General features: G+C 52.1%; 2 protein-coding genes and 1 long non-coding RNA gene across 7 annotated transcripts in view; 1 reads left to right on the forward strand and 2 right to left on the reverse strand.

The window, feature by feature from the left end:
- Window positions 1-2,075, reverse strand: part of LOC132820315 (programmed cell death protein 4-like) — a 52,112-nt gene extending 50,037 nt beyond the window's left edge. Inside the window, exon 1 of the mRNA XM_060832377.1 lies at window positions 1,949-2,075. Within this exon, the coding sequence (XP_060688360.1) occupies window positions 1,949-2,003 (55 nt within the window). The 5' untranslated portion in view covers window positions 2,004-2,075. The remainder of the gene's footprint in view (window positions 1-1,948) is intronic.
- Window positions 2,076-4,464: 2,389 nt separating this feature from the next.
- LOC132820894 (uncharacterized) lies at window positions 4,465-18,326 on the reverse strand. Its single transcript, XR_009645256.1, has 3 exons — window positions 17,575-18,326; window positions 10,209-10,475; window positions 4,465-4,558 (listed from the first exon to the last, which is right to left on the reverse strand). It is a non-coding gene; the product is annotated as an uncharacterized LOC132820894 (long non-coding RNA).
- The window catches only part of si:ch211-214j8.12 (uncharacterized protein LOC100000539 homolog), a 29,200-nt gene continuing 13,497 nt past the window's right edge, over window positions 4,547-20,249 (forward strand). For 2 of the 5 annotated variants that reach the window (XM_060832731.1, XM_060832785.1), the window contains exon 1: window positions 18,770-20,056. The gene's annotated coding sequence lies outside the window, so the exon portion shown is untranslated. Of the gene's footprint in view, window positions 4,610-18,769; window positions 20,057-20,249 lie in introns of those variants that run through there. The other 3 variants (XM_060833016.1, XM_060833181.1, XM_060832852.1) reach the window with 3 other exon arrangements.

Below are 20,249 nucleotides of genomic sequence, written 5' to 3' on the forward strand. Positions count from 1 at the left end.
GTAGAGAAATAGGTCTGGGTGGATTACTCTTTGGAGGATCGGTGTGGACTTGTTGGGCAAAGGACCTGTTCCCACACTGCAGCCATTTTTTATAACTCAAACCTTCCAGTTTCATTCCTGGTAAACCCCTCACATAATGAAGCAGCCTATGTTTAAATGCAACAAAATCTGGACAATATCCAGACTTGGGCTGACCAGTGGCAGAGAACATTCAGAACACACAAATGCCAAGTAGTGACCATCAATAATTCCTGAAGACGGGCTTATGCCCAAAACGCCGATTCTCCTGCTCCTTGGATGCTGCCTGACCTCCTGCGCTTTTCCAGCAACACATTTTCAGCATCATAATAAAAGACAATCTAACCACCATCTTTGACATTCAGTGGGGTTACCATCACTAAATCACCCAGTACCTCACTTCAGTGGGGGTACAGCAGGACAGGTTCCACTTAAGAGTAGGAAGGGGGTGCAATGCACAGTAGGGGAGAGTGGAGGAGGACAGAGTATAATAGAGGCAAGTGATTTGGGGAAGGAGTTGGGAGGATTCACTGAACAGTGGGAGTGGAGGGCGGGGGGGGCAGGGGAGGGAGGGGGGAAGAGGGGCAGGGGAGGGAGGGGGGAAGAGGGGCAGGGGAGGGAGGGGGGAAGAGGGGCAGGGGAGGGGGGAAGAGGGGAGGGAGGGGGGAAGAGGGGCAGGGGAGGGGGGGGAAAGAGGGGCAGGGGAGGGGGGGAAAGAGGGGCAGGGGAGGGAGGGGGGAAGAGGGGCAGGGGAGGGGGGAAGAGGGGCAGGGGAGGGAGGGGGGGAAGAGGGGCAGGGGAGGGAGGGGGGAAGAGGGGAGGGAGGGGGGAAGAGGGGAGGGAGGGGGGAAGAGGGGAGGGAGGGGGGAAGAGGGGAGGGAGGGGGGAAGAGGGGAGGGAGGGGGGAAGAGGGGAGGGAGGGGGGAAGAGGGGCAGGGGAGGGGGGAAGAGGGGAGGGAGGGGGGAAGAGGGGCAGGGGAGGGAGGGGGGAAGAGGGGCAGGGGAGGGGGGGAAAGAGGGGCAGGGGAGGGGGGGAAAGAGGGGCAGGGGAGGGGGGGAAGAGGGGCAGGGGAGGGAGGGGGGAAGAGGGGCAGGGGAGGGGGGAAGAGGGGAGGGAGGGGGGAAGAGGGGCAGGGGAGGGAGGGGGGAAGAGGGGCAGGGGAGGGGGGAAGAGGGGCAGGGGAGGGAGGGGGGGAAGAGGGGCAGGGGAGGGAGGGGGGAAGAGGGGAGGGAGGGGGGAAGAGGGGAGGGAGGGGGGAAGAGGGGAGGGAGGGGGGAAGAGGGGAGGGAGGGGGGAAGAGGGGCAGGGGAGGGGGGAAGAGGGGAGGGAGGGGGGAAGAGGGGCAGGGGAGGGAGGGGGGAAGAGGGGCAGGGGAGGGGGGGAAAGAGGGGCAGGGGAGGGGGGGAAAGAGGGGCAGGGGAGGGGGGGAAGAGGGGCAGGGGAGGGAGGGGGGAAGAGGGGCAGGGGAGGGAGGGGGGAAGAGGGGCAGGGGAGGGGGGGGAAAGAGGGGCAGGGGAGGGGGGGAAGAGGGGCAGGGGAGGGGGGGAAGAGGGGCAGGGGAGGGGGGAGAGGTTGGGTGATTTTGGGGAGCAGTGAAAGGGGGAGGAGGGAAGTGAAGCAAAGCAGTGAACAATGGGGAAGGGATCCCAGTGGATAGTGAGGCTGCTGGGGTAGCAGAGAGCTGGGGGCTGGGGGGGTGTCTATGGTTGGGAGGCGACGGAAGAGAGGGGGTGGGGTGGGGATCAGTGTTCGGGGGAGATCCATGTCCCCGACGAGAGGGCAGGGCGGGGGCGGGGTCCGGGATATGGGGGAGGGGTCCCGTCAGGATGATCCGCTGCTGTGTTAGGGGCTGGTGGCCTGTGTTCGGCGGCCCCATCCCGGGCTCCTGTTGATCCCTGGAACCTGCTGCTGCCGCCCCGGGCCCCTCACCCGCTGTGGCCGGACCAGGTCGGGCCTCCCCCTCGCACGAGCCTCCCGCCGCCATCCTTGTCCCGTTCTCGAGCGAGCCCGGAGACGCTCGTCCCCAACCGCCCCTCCGGGGCACCCACGTGACTGACTGCCGGACACCCGATTGGAGCGTGCGTGGGGCAGCAACAACCAATCAGGCGGAGCACCGACCAACTAACCAATAGCATCACAGCAGGCGCAGACCCGACCAATCATAAAAGCTCTAGATTGGGGGGGGCGGGGATTCAAGGTCAGAGGCCATGGACGGGCGAGAGTGGTCCGTGAGAGGACGCGGGACATGTAGGAGGGACTGGTAGGGTGGGGCTATAGGGGGAGTGACGGGTTGGTATGTGTAGGCGGGGCTATAGGGGGAGTGACGGGTTGGTATGTGTAGGCGGGGCTATAGGGGGAGTGACGGGTTGGTATGTGTAGGCGGGGCTATAGGGGGAGTGACGGGTTGGTATGTGTAGGCGGGGCCATAGGGGAGTGACGGGTTGGTATGTGTAGGCGGGGCCATAGGGGGAGTGACGGGGTGGTATGTGTAGGTGGGGCTATAGGGGGAGTGACGGGTTGGTATGTGTAGGCGGGGCTATAGGGGGAGTGACGGGTTGGTATGTGTAGGCGGGGCCATAGGGGAGTGACGGGTTGGTATGTGTAGGCGGGGCCATAGGGGGAGTGACGGGGTGGTATGTGTAAGTGGGGCTATAGGGGGAGTGACGGGTTGGTATGTGTAGGCGGGGCTATAGGGGGAGTGACGGGTTGGTATGTGTAGGCGGGGCCATAGGGGGAGTGACGGGGTGGTATGTGTAGGCGGGGCCATAGGGGGAGTGACGGGGTGGTATGTGTAGGCGGGGCCATGGGGGAGTGACTGGTTGGTATGTGTAGGCGGGGCTATAGGGGGAGTGATGGGTTGGTATGTGTAGGCGGGGCCATGGGGGAGTGACGGGTTGGTATGTGTAGGCGGGGCTATAGGGGAGTGACGGGTTGGTATGTGTAGGTGGGGCTATAGGGGGAGTGACGGGTTGGTATGTGTAGGCGGGGCCATGGGGGAGTGACTGGTTGGTATGTGTAGGCGGGGCCATAGGGGAGTGAGGGGTTGGTATGTGTAGGTGGGGCTATAGGGGGAGTGAGGGGTTGGTATGTGTAGGCGGGGCCATGGGGGAGTGACGGGTTGGTATGTGTAGGCGGGGCTATAGGGGAGTGACGGGTTGGTATGTGTAGGCGGGGACATAGGGGAGTGACGGGTTGGTATGTGTAGGTGGGGCTATAGGGGGAGTGACGGGTTGGTATGTGTAGGCGGGGCCATGGGGGAGTGACTGGTTGGTATGTGTAGGCGGGGCCATAGGGGAGTGAGGGGTTGGTATGTGTAGGCGGGGCTATAGGGGGAGTGAGGGGTTGGTATGTGTAGGCGGGGCTATAGGGGGAGTGACGGGTTGGTATGTGTAGGCGGGGACATAGGGGGAGTGACGGGTTGGTATGTGTAGGCGGGGACATAGGGGGAGTGACGGGTTGGTATGTGTAGGCGGGGACATAGGGGCAGTGACGGGTTGGTATGTGTAGGCGGGGCCATAGGGGAGTGACGGGTTGTTATGTGTAGGCGGGGCCATAGGGGGAGTGATGGGTTGGTATGTGTAGGCGGGACTATAGGGGGAGTGACGGGTTGGTATGTGTAGGCGGGGCCATAGGGGAGTGACGGGTTGGTATGTGTAGGCGGGGACATAGGGGGAGTGACGGGTTGGTATGTGTAGGCGGGGCCATAGGGGAGTGACGGGTTGGTATGTGTAGGCGGGGCCATAGGGGGTGTGACGGGTTGGTATGTGTAGGCGGGACTATAGGGGGAGTGACTGGTTGGTACGTGTAGGTGGGGCCATAGGGGGAGTGACGGGTTGGTATGTGTAGGCGGGGCTATAGGGGGAGTGACGGGTTGGTATCTGTAGGCGGGCTACAAGGGGAATAACAGGTTGGTATGTGTAGGCGGGCTATGGGGGAGTGACGGGTTGGTATGTGTAGGTGGGGGCCATAGGGGCAGTGACGGGTTGATAGGTGTAGGCGGGGACATAGGGGAGTGATGGGTTGGTATGCGTATGCGGGGCCATAGGGGGAGTGACGGGTTGGTATGTGTAGGTGGGGCCATAGGGGTGTGACGTGTTGGTATGCGTAGGCGGGGACATAGGGGAGTGACGGATTGGTATGCGTAGGCGGGGCCATAGGGGGAGTGACGGGTTGGTATGCGTAGGCGGGGCCATAGGGGGAGTGATGGGTTGGTATGCGTAGGCGGGGCCATAGGGGGAGTGACGGGTTGGTATGTGTAGGCGGGGCCATAGGGGGAGTGACGGGTTGGTATGTGTAGGCGGGGCCATAGGGGGAGTGACGGGTTGGTATGCGTAGGCGGGGCCATAGGGGGAGTGACGGGTCTGCACCTATGAAGATCTGGACTCCGGGAGGTGGATGGGGGTCTCTCAGTTCTGTGACCAGTCCATAAGCACTCACAATCAGTCTGGTTCTTTAAGACGTCATTCCTTATTTCTTCATGCTGCCGGCTACACAGCATCCGGAAACACAGGTTATAAGCTTCCATGTTCCTCAGAGGAGCTGCACACATGGATTAAAACAAAGACATATTTATACTTTGCTTAAAGAAAGGTACAGGCTATGATCACATAGTATATTCAGACAATTACTGTTCAAATTACAATATAGTTTTTATTACAGAGCTTTGAGGAAATTTGTAACTCAGGTTGAGGTTCCAGATGTAGGTTTGCTCTCTGAGCTGATAGTTTCACTTCCAGATGTTTTGTCACCCTACTTGGTAACATCTTTAGCGGCCTCGGGTGAAGCAGTGTATATGATTCATGCTTTCTATTTATATGTTTGGTTTTGTTTGTGTTGGTGATGTTATTTCCTATTCTTTTTCTCAGGGTGTAGTAGATGGGATCTAACTCAATGTTTGTTGACAGAATTCTGTTTGGTATGCCACGCCTCTAGGAATTCTTGTGTATGTCTCTGTTTGGCTTGTCCTAAGATGGATGTGTTGTCCCAGTCGAAGTGGTATCCTTCCTTATCTGTATGTAAGGATACGAGTGAGAGAGGGTCATGTCATTTTGGGGCTAGTTTGCTGCCTGTTTGTCCAATGTTTGTTACAGTCCTTGCATGGTATTTTGTAAATGACATTAGTTTTGTTTGTTGTCTGTATAAGGTCTTTCAAGTTAATTAGCTGCTGTTTTAGTGTGTTGGTAGATTTGTGGGCTAGTCCATGGCTACAAAGTATGGTCGGCGCTTAGGGTGCGAGTTGCTCAATAAAAAGAGGTGGGTCTTTTGGTAAGAGAGGCAGCTATTGTTCCAGACTGGTTCCTTCCATCCCACAATTGGGAAGGTGGAGGTGCCATTAGGGATCTCATAGTGAGGGTGGGTGGTGCTGTTACCTACACCACAAAGGGCCTGAATACCAGTAATAACAGGGGCACACTCCTCCAATAGGCATTCGCGTGAGATGCCAGGTCCCACAGGGGAGTAGTAGCAGTTGGTACATTATTTACGTACGCACACCCCCATCCTGTACTGTTGTAACAATTGGGATAGGCTATCCCTGGACTTATCACAGGACGTCCACACCCAACTAGCAGGTGGGGATAAGTAATAGTTGAAAGAAACATTTTGTCCAGTAAACGTCTTAGAAACTTTCAGTACTCCTTTGTTGGGATTCAGGAGGGGGAAAGGGGTCAAGGAGTCCTTCACTGATGTGAGGGCATAACAGACCACTTCATCCCAGCCAAATATTTTGTTGTGACTTTGAAGAAACGGATTAGTAGAGCATAGAATGATACAGTGCAGAATAGGCCCTTCAGCTCTCGATGTTGTGCTGACCTGTGAACTATTCTCAGCTCGTCCTCCTACACTATCCCATCATCATCCATGTGCTTATCCAAGGATTGTTTAAATCTCCCTGATGTGGCTGAGTTGACTACATTAGCAGGTGGGGCATTCCACGCCCTTACCACTCTCTGTGTAAAGAACCTGCCTCACCTCCTTCCACCTATCGTATTCCCTCCCCCCTACCTTTCATCTCAGCCCGCTTGGCACACCAGCCCCATTCCTGAAGAAGGGCTTATGCCCGAAACATCACTTCCCCTGCTCCTCGGATGCTGCCTGGCCTGCTGTGTTTTTCCAACACCATACTCTTCAACTCTGGTCTCCAGCATCTGCAGTCCTCACTTTCTCCCAGAAGAGATTGAGGTTCACAAGGAAGAGGTATTAGAAATACTGCAGAGTGTGAAAATAGACAAGTCCCCTCAGCCGGATGGGACCTATCCTAGGATCCTCTGGGAAGCAAGGGAAGAGATTGCCGAGCCTTTGACATTGATCTTCAAACCATCATTGTCTACAGGAATAGTGCCTGAGGACTGGAGGATAGCAAATGTGGTTCCCTTGTTCAAAAAGGAGTAGTCGAGACAGCCCTGGTAATTACAGACCTGTGGGTCTCACTTGAGTTGTTGGTAAAGTGTTGGAAAAGGTTATAAGAGATAGGATTTATAACCATCTAGGAAAGAATAATCTGATCAGGGACAGTCAGCACGGTTTTGTGAAGGGTAGGTTGTGCCTAACGAATCTTATTGAGTTTTTTGACAAAGTGATCAAACAGGTAGATGAGAGTAAACCAGTTGATGTGGTGTATATGGATTTCAGCAAGGCGTTCAATAAGGTTCCCCACAGTAGGCTATTGTACAAAATGCGGAGGACTGGGATTGTGGGAAATATAGCAGTTTGGATCAGTAATTGACTTGCTGAAAGAAAACAGAGGGTTGTAGTTGATGGAACATGTTCACCTTGGTGTCTAGTTACTAGCGGCGTACTGCAAGGGTCGGTGTTGGGTCCACTGCTGTTCGTCATTTTATAAATGACCTAGATGAGGACTTAGAAGGATGGGTTAGTAAATTTGCAGATGACACTAAGGTTGGCAGAGTTGTGGATAGTGATGAAGGATGTAGTAGGTTGCAGAGAGACATAGATAGGATGCAGAGCTGGGCTGAGAGGTGGCAAATGGAGCTTAATGCGGACAAGTGTGAGGCCGAAGTAATCGGAATGCAAAGTACTGGGCTATTGGTAGGATTCTTGGGAGTGCAGATGAGCAGAGAGATCTCGGTGTCCAGGTACACAGATCCCTGAAAGTTGCCACCCAGATTGACAGGGTTGTTAAGAAGGCATACAGTGTTTTGGTCTTTATTAATAGAGGGACTGAGTTCCGGAACCAGGAGATTATGCTGCAGCTGTACAAAGATCTGGTACTGCCACACTTGGAGTATTGTGTACAGTTCTGGTCACCGCATTTTAAGAAGGATGTGGAAGCTTTGGAAAGGGTGCAGAGGAGATTTACTAGGATGTTGCCTGGTATGGAGGGAAGGTCTTACAAGGAAAGACTGAGGGGCTTGAGGCTGTTTTCGTTAGAGAGAAGAAGGTTGAGAGGTGACCTAATAGAGATATACAAGATAACCAGAGGGTTAGATAGAGTGCACAGGGAGAGCCTTTTTCCAAGTATGGGGACAGCAAACACAAGGGGGCATAGCTTTAAATTGAGGGGTGATAGATATAGGACAGATGTCAGAGGTAGTTTCTTTACTCAGAGAGTAGTAAGGGTATGGAATGCTTTGCCTGCAACGGTAGTAGATTTGCCAACTTTAAGTGCATTTAAATCGTCATTGGACAGGCATATGGACATACATGGAATAGTGTAGGTGGAATAGGCTTCAGCTTAGTATGACAGTGCGGCACAACATCGATGGCCGAAGGGCCTGTACTGCGCTGTAATGTTCTATGTTCTATTTATTCAGTATTCAATATTTAAATGTAAAATGCATAGCGTTTCCAATTCTGAAATCCTTTATAATTACCTGGTTCTAGTCCCTTAATTAGTCCCTCGTTCTCGTCATTCTCATGTTTCTCACATACGCATAAAAGGCCTTGGGGTTATCCTTGATCCTACCCACCAAAGATTTTTCATGCCCTCTCTTAGCTCTCCTAATCCCTTTCTTCAGCTCCCTCCTGGCTATCCTGTATCTCTCCACTGCTCTGTCCGAACCTTGTTTCCTCAGCCTTATGTAAGCCTCCTTCTTCCTCTTTACTAGACATTCAACCTCCCTCGTCAACCAAGGTTCCCTCACACGACCATCTCTTTCCTGCCTGACAGCTACATACATATCAAGGACACGTCGTATCTGTTCCTTGAAAAAGTTCCACATTTCAACGACATCCTTCCCTGACAGCCTATGCTCCCAACTTATGCTCCTCAGATCCTGTCTTGCAGCATCGTATTTACCCTTCCCCCCCCCCCATTGTAAAACCTACCCTGTTGCACGCACCTATCTCTCTCCATAACCAAGGTGAAAGTCACAGAATTGTGGTCACCATCACCAAAATGCTCACCCACTAACAAGCCCATCACTTGTCCTGGTTCGTTACCAAGTACCAAATCCAATATGGCCTCCCCTCTGGTCGGACAATCTACATACTGAGTTAGGAAAGCTTCCTGGACACGCTGCACAAACACCGCCCCGTCCAATCTACTTGATCTAAAGAGCTTCCAATCAATATTTGGGAAGTTGAAATCGCAAATGACTACTACCCTGTGGCTTCTGCACCTTTCCAAAATCTGTTTCCCAATCTGTTTCTCCACATCTCTGCTGCTATTGGGGGGCCTATAGTAAACACCCAACAAGGTGACTGCTCCTTTCCTATTTCTGACTTCAGCCCATACTACCTCCAAAGGCAGATCCCCCTCGAACTGCCTTTCTGCAGCCATTATGCCATTTCTAATTAGCAACGCCACCCCTCCTCCTTTTTTACCACCCTCCCTATTTTTTTTAAAAAATAGATTGCTTACAGTGTGGAAACAGGCCCTTCGGCCCAACAAGTCCACACCGACCCGCCGAAGCGCTACCCACCCATTCCTCTACATTTACCCCTTACCTAACACTACAGGCAATTTAGCATGGCCAATTCACCTGACCCGCACATCTTTAGACTGTGGGAGGGAACCGGAGCACCCGGAGGAAACCCACACAGACATGGGGAGAACGTGCAAACTCCATCCAGTCAGTTGCCTGAGTCGGGAATTGAGGTAGCAGTGCTAACCACTGTGCCACCGTGCCTCCCACGGTTACTGAAACATCTGTAACCAGGGAACCTCCAACAACCATTCCTGTCCCTCTTCTATCCACGTTTCTGTGATGGCCACATCATCATAGTCCCAAGTACCGATCCACGCCTTAAGTTCACCCACCTTATTTCTGATACACTTTGCGTTGAAGTATACACATTTGAACCCATCTCTGTGTCCGCAAGTATTCCTTGTTGGTGCTACCTTCTCCACAGCCTCCCTACATTCTTGGACATCCTGAAAAACAGCTAACCTACTTGCTGGACTACAAGTCCGGATCCCATCCCCCTGCTAAATTAGTTTAAACCCCCCGAAGAGTGCTAGCAAACCTACCCCCCAGGTTATTGGTGGCCTTCTGGTTCAGGTGCAACCCGAACATGACAAAAGCAGCAAGCACCCTCTATATTTCATAAACAAAGAACAAACACCGAAACAAACAGAACAAAACCATAGCAGACGAACAAGAAAAAGCAGCAAAGCAAGACAAGCCAAGCTGAACAGATACAACAGAGAAGATAATCTTTCACTCATCAACAAGCTGACAACAAATAGGACTAATGATTTCTGCAAAACATTCTCGACATTCTAACACCCTGACAGTCTCATTATAATATATCATGATACTTCCTTGTTTTACCTTTCACAGAATAGTTTGGAAATCAATGTAGACAACGCCAATTTGACCAAATTTGAGTCCCTGAATCATTTGAAGTGCTTCCTTATGCAGGTCCCCAACCTGTTAGTGGGGATCCCTGACTGCCTGGAGGCCCTGACTCCTCTTTTTTTTTAAAAAGAATCCCCAACATTATTCAGATCCGCAGGTCCCCGACCTGTTAATAGGAGACCCCGACTCCTTTTTAATCTTTTCTGAATGAATTTTGCCCGAAATGTCGAATTTCCTATTCCTTGGATGCTGCCTGACCTGCTGTGCTTTAACCAGCAACACATTTTCAACTGTGATCTCCAGCGTCTGCAGACCTCATTTTTTACCCAAGGGTAATCTTCCTCAGGCTGGACTGAGATAATAAGCAGCGAGGGGTCGAGTCAACCACGACTTGAATGAGAGGAAAACCACACAGAGAAAATACTCACATCTGGCTGGCCGATTCCGCGACACTCAATGTGGAGGACTCACGTCTCTCATCGCTGCCCACAATCCATCCATACCAAGTCATGGCACCAGATGAAGATCTGGACCCCTATGGGGTCTCTCTGTTCCATGATCGATCAATAAGCCCTCACAATCAGTCTGGTCCTTTAAGACATCATTCTTTACTTTCTTTATATGGCTGGGCACAGATCATCCAGAAACACAGAGGTTAGACACTTCCTTGTTCCTCAGAGGAGCTGCGCACGTGGCTTAAAACAAAGACATTTTTAAACTTTTGTTAAAGAAAGGTACAGGCTATGATCACATAGTACACTCAGACAATTACCAATCAATACATGATATTGCTTTGTTTGACAGTTACTTGGTCCAATGATATTTCCTGGGAACCAACTTTGTTTTCCAACACTCAGGCCTCCCTTATCTCACTAACCGAGCCATTGCACCTGCATCTGAAGGTCAGTTAGGATGGCCAGTAATGAATTATCTAGTCTGGTTATTTCTATGCTGATTGTCTGTTAATCTCTATTGAAGCAGACTGTGGTTAGTCAATTATGCAGCTATAGCAGAATTAGCAGTTCGTAACTTAAAAGCCATTTTATGCAGCTTTTAACAGAATTGTCAATTTGCAGCCTAGAAGCCATTTTGTCATATTATTTGCATCAAGAAGCCATTTTATTGCCAACTAGGTTATTAAGAACATCTGTTAAGCGGTTGTTCCTGACAGCAACTGGTTACCTCAGCCTGTATACAGGTTTCAGATCCTCATATGTAAGCAGGGCCATAGGGGAAGCGAAAGGTCGGTATATGTAGGCAGGGATATAAGAGAGGGGATGGGTCAGTATATGTAGGCAGGGATATAAGAGAGGGGATGGGTCAGTATATGTAGGCAGGGATATAGGAGAGGGGATGGGTCAGTATATGTAGGCAGGGATATAGGAGAGGGGATGGGTCGGTATATGTAGGCAGGGATATAGGAGAGGGGATGGGTCGGTATATGTAGGCAGGGATATAGGACAGGGGACGGGTCAGTATATGTAGGCAGGGATATAGGACAGGGGATGGGTCAGTATATGTAGGCAGGGCTGTAGTGGATGGACCAGTTTGTCTATATAGACAGGGTCATAGGGGTCCGGGAGGGTCTGATCTTATGTGTTGAAAGGACCATAGGGGGGAGAGGGAGGGAGGGTCTGGTCTGTATATGTAGGCAGGACCATAGGGGAGAGACCGGTTTTTATATGTAGGCAGGGTCGTGAGGGTGGGGATAGTCTGGTCTGCATACAGAGACAGGGCCGTAGGGGAGGGAGTGTCCGGTCTCTAAACATAGGCAGGGCCGGGGAGGGGTGGTCTGTAAGTGTAGACAGGGCAGCATTTGGGGGAAAGGTGAGGAGGTCAGTGACCGTTTTGTATATGTAGGCACGGCCATAAGGGAGGGAGGCTCTGGTGTGTACATGAAAGAAGAGCATCTGGTGTGTGTATATGTAAACAGGGCTGTGGGGGAGGACAGCCTGGTCTGTGTGTGCAGCGAGAGCTGTAGTGAGAGCAAAGGTCTGGTCCCTATAGAGGATGGAAGGTCTTGTCTCTATATGTAGGCAGGGCTCCGGGGAGGAGGTTCTTGTCTGTATATAGGCAGGGCAGGAGAAGGAGTAGGCCTGTATGAGTGCCGGAGCAGCTGCAGGAGAGTGCTAGTGTTGATAAACCTCAGCACTCTCTTCCCATTTTGTCTCCCTATTCTCAGGCTTTCAACAACTTTGGAGCACTTGCTATGACCTAAGTTGGCTGAGTGCACTGTCCGTTATATACAGAAACGTACGTTGCTGGGAAAACTCAGTATTTGAGAGAGAAGGCAGAGTTAACTTTTCAAGTCCATTGATCCTTCTTCAGAATCATTTCTGCCAGAGCTGTCGAGTTTTCCCAGCAATTTCTGTTTTGATTCTGATTTCCAGCATGTTTTCTTTTGTTTAGGATTCAGTTATATGCTTTATTAAGTTTGCAGTTTTTGAGAAGATTTGTAGCTCAGGTTGACGTTGAGGTTGTAGGTTTGCTCATTGAGCTGGAAGGTTTATTTTCAGACGTTTCATCACCAGACTGGATGACACATCAGTGAGTCTCTGGTAATGCACTGGTGTTATGTCCCGCTTTCTATTTATGTATCTTGGTCTCTTAAGGAGGGTGATATCATTTCCGATTCTTTTTCTCAGAGGTTGGTAGATGGGGTCTAAATTGATGTGTTTATTGATGGAGTTCCGGTCAGAATGCCAGGCTTCTAGGAATTCCCATGCATGTCCCTGTTTGGCTTGACCTAGGATGGATGTATTGTCCAGTTGAATTGGTGTCCTCCTTTGTCTGTATGTAAGGATACCAGTGATAGAAATCCAAACAAACAGCCCACCCAACTATCCAACCCAAACGTTGGGTCTGCCATGTGGCCGACACCTTTGTCATCACAAAACACAACAAATTAGAGGAAATCTATAACATCATCAACAATATCCTCTCTGGCCTAAAATCCACAAAAGAGGAGGAGGACAACAACAGACTCACATTCCGAGTTGTCACAGTAGAACGAACAGAGTGGCGCTGGAAAAGCAGCATCCGAGGAGCAGGAAAATCGACGTTTCGGGCAAAATCCCTTCATCGGGAATAGAGGCAGGGAGCCTCCAAGGTGGAGAGATCAAGGTGGGGGGGGGGGGGGGTCAGGATTGCTGGGAAGAAGATAGCCAAGAGTACGATAGGTGAATGGGGGTGGGGATGGAGGTGGTAGGTCAGAGAGATGGGATCGAGCGGATAGGTGGGAAGGGAGATTGGCAGGTAGGACAGGTCATGAGGATGGTGCTGACACATTCATCAACACATTCCACCCACAACCTTAAATTCACCTGGACCATCTCTGACACCTCCCTCCCCTTCCTGGACCTCTCCATCTTCATTAATGACGACCAACTTGATACTGACATTTTTTACAAACCCACCGACGCCCACAGCTATCTGGATTACACCTCTTCCCACCCTCCCTCCTGCAAAAATGCCATCCCGTATTCCCAATTCCTCCACCTCCGCCAGTTCCACCACAGAATACACCAGCTGGCCTCCTTCTTTAGAGACCGCAATTTCCCTTCCCACGTAGTTGAAGATGCCCTCCAATGCATCTCATCCACATCCCGCACCTCCGCCCTCAAACCCCACCCCCCCCAACCGTAACAAGGACAGATCCCCTGGTCCTCACCTTCCACCCTACCGACCTTCGCATAAACCAAATCATCCGCCGACATTTCTGCCACCTCCAAACGGACCCCACCCCTTTCCGGAAAGACTGTTCCCTCCATGACTACCTGGTCAGGTCCACGCCCCCCTACAACCTACCCTCTCATCCTGGCACCTTCCCGTGCCACCATAGGAATTGCAAAACCTGTGCCCACACCTCCTCCCTCACCTCCATCCAAGGCCCTAAAGGAGCCTTCCACATCCATCAAAGTTTCACCTGCACATCCACCAACATCATTTATTGTATCCGTTGCTCCCGATGCGGTCTCCTCTACATTGGGGAGACTGGACGCCTCCTAGCAGAGCGCGTTAGGGAACATCTCCGGGACACCTGCACCAATCAACTCCACTGCCCTGTGACCCAACATTTTAACTCCCTCTCCCACTCTGCTGAGGACATGCAGGTCCTGGGCCTCCTCCACCGCCGTTCCCTTACCACTCGACGCCTGGAGGAAGATCACCTCATCTTCTGCCTCAGAACACTTCAATTCCAGGGCATCAATGTGGACTTCACCAGTTTCCTCATTTCCCCTCCCCCACCTTACTCCAATTCCAACCTGCCAGCTCAGCACCATCCCCATGACCTGTCCCACCTGCCAATCTCCCTTCCCACCTATCCACTCCACCCCGTCTCTCTGACCTATCACCTCCATCCCCACCCACATTCACCCACTGTACTCTTGGCTACCTTCTCCTCACTTATCTCTCCATCCTGGAGGTTTCCTGCCTCTATTCCTGATGAAGGGCTTTTGCCCGAAACGTCGATTTTCCTGCTCCTCAGATGCTGCCTGACATGCTGTGCTTTTCCAGCACCACTCTGATCTAAACTCTGGTTTCCAGCATCTCCTCACCGTTGCACAGTAGAATGAACAGTTAATGGAGAACTTCAAACCAGAATCTACAGGAAAGCAACACACACAGACCAGATGCTTAACTACAGAAACAATTATCCCAACACCCACAAACTGAGTTGCATCAGGCCATTACTTCAATGGGCCACAACACACTGCAGCTCCCAAGAACTATGGACAGCGGAAGAAAAATACCTATACAGCATATTCACAAAGAATGGGTTCCCAATAAATACAGTCCAGCGATTTCTCAACAACAAACCCAAACAAGCAGATACAATGTGCTTAGAAACTCGAGCCACGTTACCTTACATCAAAGACATCTATGAAATGACTTCCAGACTATTCTGACCCCTTGACATCATGGTAGCCCACAAATCTACCAACACACTTAAACAGCAGCTGATGAATCTAAAGGACCCGATACAAACAACCTGCAAAATGAATGTCATTTACAAAATGTCATGCAAGGAATGTAAGAAACATTACATCAGACAGATAGGCAGAAACCTCGTCACCAGGATGCATAAAAGCCAACTAGCCACCAAAAGACATGACCCACTATCACTAGTACCTTTATATACAGATGAAGAAGGACACCACCTTGACTAGGACAATGCATCCATCCTCGGACAGGCCAAACAGAGTCACACGTGGAAATTCCTAGAAGCCTGGCATTCTGACCGGAACTCCATCAAGATACACATCGATTTAGACCCAATCTACCATCCTCTGAGAAAAAGAACCAGAAATGATATCACCCACCTCAAGAAACCAAGACACATAAATGGAAAGCGGAATATAACATCAGTGCATCACCAGAGGCTCACTGATGATGTTACCAAGCATGGTGATGAAAAATCTGAAAATAAACCTTCCAGCTCAGCAAGCAAACTTACAACCATGCTTTAACAAGGCCCAGAGTAAAATGAACCTTCAAACTCTTCAAAACACAACCAAATTACTGATTTCAAACAAGATTTATTAAACATAATCAATGTTGATGAACAGTTGTTGAAATATTAACATGGAAATATTTATCCTACAAGCACTTATACCAAACTAAAGAAAAAAAATACTTTCTCTGCATGGATGATACTGGACACTGGCAGCTACTCAAATTCTGGTATCTTCAAACAGTTTACTCAACATGTCATAGAATCATATAACAAGGAAACAGACCCATCGATGCAACCAATCCATAATCCCAAACTAAACTAGTTCCCCCTGTCTACTCCTGGCCCATGTCCCTCCAAACCTTTCCTCTTCATGTGCTTATCCAAATGTCTCTTAAATGTTGTTATTGTACCCATGTCCATTACTTCCTTAGGAAGTTCATTCCACATGCAAACCATCCTCTGTGTAAAAGAATTTAGCCCTCCATTTTTTAAAAAATCTCTATCTTCTCACCTTAAAAATGTGCCCCCTAGTCTTGAAGTTCCCCCATCCTCGGGAAATGATAACCACCATTAACTCTATCTATACCCCTCATTATTTTTAGAAATGTCTATATGGTCACCTGTCAACCTCCCACACTCCAGTGAAAAAATTCCCAACCTTTCTTTTATAATTCAAACCTTCCATATTCAGCAACAACCTGGTAAGTCTCTTCTCACCCCTCTCCTTCCTATAACTGGGTGACCAGAGCTGGACACTGTATTCCAGAAGGGGCCTCACTAACGTCCTGTACAAGCTCAACATGACTTCCAACTCCTGCACCCAAAGGACCGAGCAATGAAAGCACACATGCTAAACACCTGTCATCTGTGATGCAAATTCAAAGAATTATGTACTTGAACCCCTAGGTCCCTCTATGACACTACCCAAGGCCCTCCCATTAATTGTATAAGCCCTACTCTTTTTTTTGTTGTACTAAAATGGAATACCTCACAATTATCCAGATTGAACACCACCTGCCAGTCATGTCAAATAGTAGCTTTTCAGGGAGCTGGATCAGATTGACAGCTCTCCTAATGCCCTCTCCAAACTGGTTTATCAGAAAGGTGGCAAGCAGCTGAGCTAAGACCATAAGACATAGAATGGAAGTAAGGCCATTCAGCCCATCGAGTCCACTCCGCCATTCAATCATGGCTGATGGGCATTTCAACTCCACTTACCAGCGTTCTCCCCGTAGCCCTTAATTCCTCTATCAATCTCTGCCTTGAAGACATTTAGCGTCCCAGCCTCCACTGCACTCCATGGCAATGAATTCCACAGGCCCACCACTCTCTGCTTAAAGAAATATCTCCGCATTTCTGTTCTGAATTGACCCCTCTAATTCTAAGGCTGTGTCCACGGGTCCTAGTCTCCTCGCCTAATGGAAACAATTTCCTAGCGTCCACCCTTTCCAAGCCATGTATTATCTTGTACATCTCTATTAAGTCTCCCCTTAAGCTAAGGGTCTTACCCTTTCTATTGAATCACCAGGGCTGGCCACCTCAACTAAACTCTCAACAATATCAAAACAGCAAAGCCATACACTCAGACACGTGACGTCCAGGAATTTCAAGAATTCCACGCTAACTGACTTGGCTGCAAGTGTTTGGAACTCTCTTCCCCAGACAGCACAGGAGACAGAGTTATTGAATTATTGGGGTAAGGCAGGAATATAGAGTCAAGGTTACAGTGAAATCACAATCTTATGATCAAATGGTCTACCCCACTCCGGACTGAGGCAGATGTATGACATTTTACAGGACAATGCCACTTTACTCATTCCAAACACAGGGATCAGTTATAAATGCCGGCCTTGCCAATGCTTTCAGAGGTCTGTTCCCATTCATCAATGGGATGATTTATGGATGAAACTTTAACAGAATCTCAAGAGAAATCATGCTGGTTACAAACATGTCAACTCAGAGGGATAATAAAGACTCAAAGCATTAACTCCACTTCCTCTCCCCAGGTACTTATAGACCTGCTGAGTTCCTCCAGCACCTTCTGTTTGTATTTATTTCTACTCTATGGGTGGAGTGCTGGGTGCACCGTTCCCCCCCACCCCTGCCCTCAACACACTGCCCTCACATTATCGCATAAATCCTGCACATACCCCATCAGCTCTGATGAGCAGTCATGTAGACTCAAAACTTTAGTTAGCTTTCTCCCCGTGGATGCTGTCTGACCTACTCAGGCCTCATTCCTGTGGAAGGGCTTTTGCTTGAAACATCGATTCTCCTGCTCCTCAGATGCTGCCTGACCTGCTGTGCTTTTCCAGCGCCATACTTTCGATCCTTACCTGCTGTAATCTCCAACAGTTTTTGTCTTCATCCCTCTGGGTGCTGTTTTATGTGCTTTGTGGGTTCAATTTTGGATGCTCTATCCAGTGGGTGTGGTTTCTGGGTGTCCTATGGGTGTTGTATCTGGGTGCCCTGTGGGTGCTATCTCTGGGTGCCCCGTGGATGCTGTTCTAGGTACCTGTTAGTGCCCTGTGGGTGCTGTCTCTGTGTGTCCTGTGGGGGTATCTCTGGGTACCCTGTGAGTGCTGTCCTAGGTACCCTGTGGGTGCTATCTCTGGGTACCCTGTGGTTGCTCTCTCTGGGTGCTGTTCTAGACACCCTGTTACTGCCCTCTGGGTGCTGTGTCTGGGTGCCCCATGGGTGCTCTCTTTGGGTGTCCTATGGATGCCGTCTCTCTCTCTTTCTGGGTGCCCTATGGGTACTGTCTCTCTGAGTGCCTCGGGGGTCTCTCTCTCTCTCTCTCTCTGGGGTGCCCAGGGGGGGTGCTCTCTCTCTCTCTCTCTGGGTGCCTGGGGGTGCTATCTCTCTCTGGGTGCCCTGGGGGTGCTGTCTCTCTCTTTCTCTGGGTGCCCTGGGGGTGCTGTCTCTCTCTCTCTCTGGGTGCCCCGGGGGTGCTGTCTCTCTCTCTCTGGGTGCCCTGGGGGTGCTGTCTCTCTCTCTCTCTCTCTGGGTGTCCCGGGGGTGCTGTCTCTCTCTCTCTGGGTGCCCCGGGGGTGCTGTCTCTCTCTCTCTGGGTGCCCTGGGGGTGCTGTCTCTCTCTCTCTCTCTCTGGGTGTCCCGGGGGTGCTGTCTCTCTCTCTCTAGGTGCCCTGGGCGTGCTCTCTCTCTCTCTGGGTGCCCTGGGGGTGCTGTCTCTCTCTCTCTCTCTGGGTGCCCCGGGGGTGCTGTCTCTCTCTCTCTAGGTGCCCTGGGCGTGCTCTCTCTCTCTCTGGGTGCCCTGGGGAGTGCTGTCTCTCTCTGGGTGCCCCGGGGGTGCTGTCTCTCTCTCTCTCTCTGGGTGCCCCGGGGATGCTGTCTCTCTCTCTAGGTGCCCTGGGCGTGCTCTCTCTCTTTCTCTCTCTCTCTGGGTGCCCTGGGGAGTGCTGTCTCTCTCTGGGTGCCCTGGGGGTGCTGTCTCTCTCTCTGGGTGCCCTGGGGGTGCTGTCTCTCTCTCTCTCTCTAGGTGCCCTGGGCGTGCTCTCTCTCTTTCTCTCTCTCTCTGGGTGCCCTGGGGAGTGCTGTCTCTCTCTCTCTCTTGGTGCCCCGGGGGTGCTGTCTCTGTCTCTCTCTCTCTCTCTGGGTGCCCTGGGGAGTGCTGTCTCTCTCTGGGTGCCCTGGGGGTGCTGTCTCTCTCTCTCTCTCTAGGTGCCCTGGGCGTGCTCTCTCTCTTTCTCTCTCTCTCTGGGTGCCCTGGGGAGTGCTGTCTCTCTCTCTCTCTTGGTGCCCCGGGGGTGCTGTCTCTGTCTCTCTCTCTCTCTCTGGGTGCCCTGGGGAGTGCTGTCTCTCTCTGGGTGCCCCGGGGGTGCTGTCTCTCTCTCTCTCTCTCTGGGTGCCCTGGGGGGTGCTGTCTCTTTCTCTCGGGTGCTGTCTCTTTCTCTCGGGTGCTGTCTCTCTCTCTCTGGGTGCCCCGGGGGTCTCTCTCTCTCTCTCTCTCTCTGGGTGCCCTGGGGGGTGCTGTCTCTCTCTCTCTCTCTCTCTGGGTGCCCTGGGGGTCTGTCTCTCTCTCTCTCTCCGGGTGCCCCGGGGGGTGCTGTCTCTCTCTCTGGGTGCCCTGGGGGTGCTGTCTCTCTCTCTCGGGGTGCTGTCTCTCTGTCTCTGGGTGCCCTGGGGGGTGCTGTCTCTCTCTCTCTCGGGGTGCTGTCTCTCTCCCTCTCTCTCTCTCTCTCTGGGTGCCCTGGGGGGTGCTGTCTCTCTCTCTCTCTCTCTGGGTGCCCTGGGGGTGCTGTCTCTTTCTCACGGGGTGCTGTCTCTCTCTCTCTCTCTCTGGGTGCCCTGGGGGTGCTGTCTCTTTCTCTCGGGGTGCTGTCTCTTTCTCTCGGGGTGCTGTCTCTCTCTCTCTCTCTGGGTGCCCTGGGGGTGCTGTCTCTCTCTCTCGGGGTGCTGTCTCTCTCTCTGGGTGCCCTGGGGGTGCTGTCTCTCTCTCTCTCGGGGTGCTGTCTCTCTGTCTCTGGGTGCCCTGGGGGGTGCTGTCTCTCTCTCTCTCGGGGTGCTGTCTCTCTCCCTGTCTGGGTGCCCGGGGGTGGTGCTGTCTCTCTCTCTGGGTGCCCCGGGGGGTGCTGTCTCTCTCTCTCTCTCTCTCTCTGGGTGCCCTGGGTGCTGTCTCTGGCTGCCCCGGGGTGGGGGGGAAGGGCTGTCTCTCTCTGAGTGCCCCCGGGGGGGTGGGGGCTGTCCCTGGGTGCCCCACCTCCCGGTCCGGCTCCAGCTCCGGGATCTTCCGGGATCGGGATTCGGCGGCGGTTCCGGGTGTTCATCCGCCGGAGCCAAGGGGAAAGAGTGTGATCGGTGAGGACCCGGCACTGGGGGGGCAGGGGGGGGAGAGAGGGGGGGGCGAGGGGGGGGGGGAGAGAGGGGGGGGCAGGGGGGGGGGAGAGAGAGAGGGGGGGCAGGGGGGGGGAGAGAGAGGGGGGGGCAGGGGGGGGGGAGAGAGAGAGGGGGGGGCGGGGGGGAGAGAGAGAGAGGGGGGGCGGGGGGGGGG

This window comes from Hemiscyllium ocellatum, chromosome 1 (assembly GCF_020745735.1).
Source record: "Hemiscyllium ocellatum isolate sHemOce1 chromosome 1, sHemOce1.pat.X.cur, whole genome shotgun sequence".
NCBI lineage: Eukaryota > Metazoa > Chordata > Chondrichthyes > Orectolobiformes > Hemiscylliidae > Hemiscyllium > Hemiscyllium ocellatum.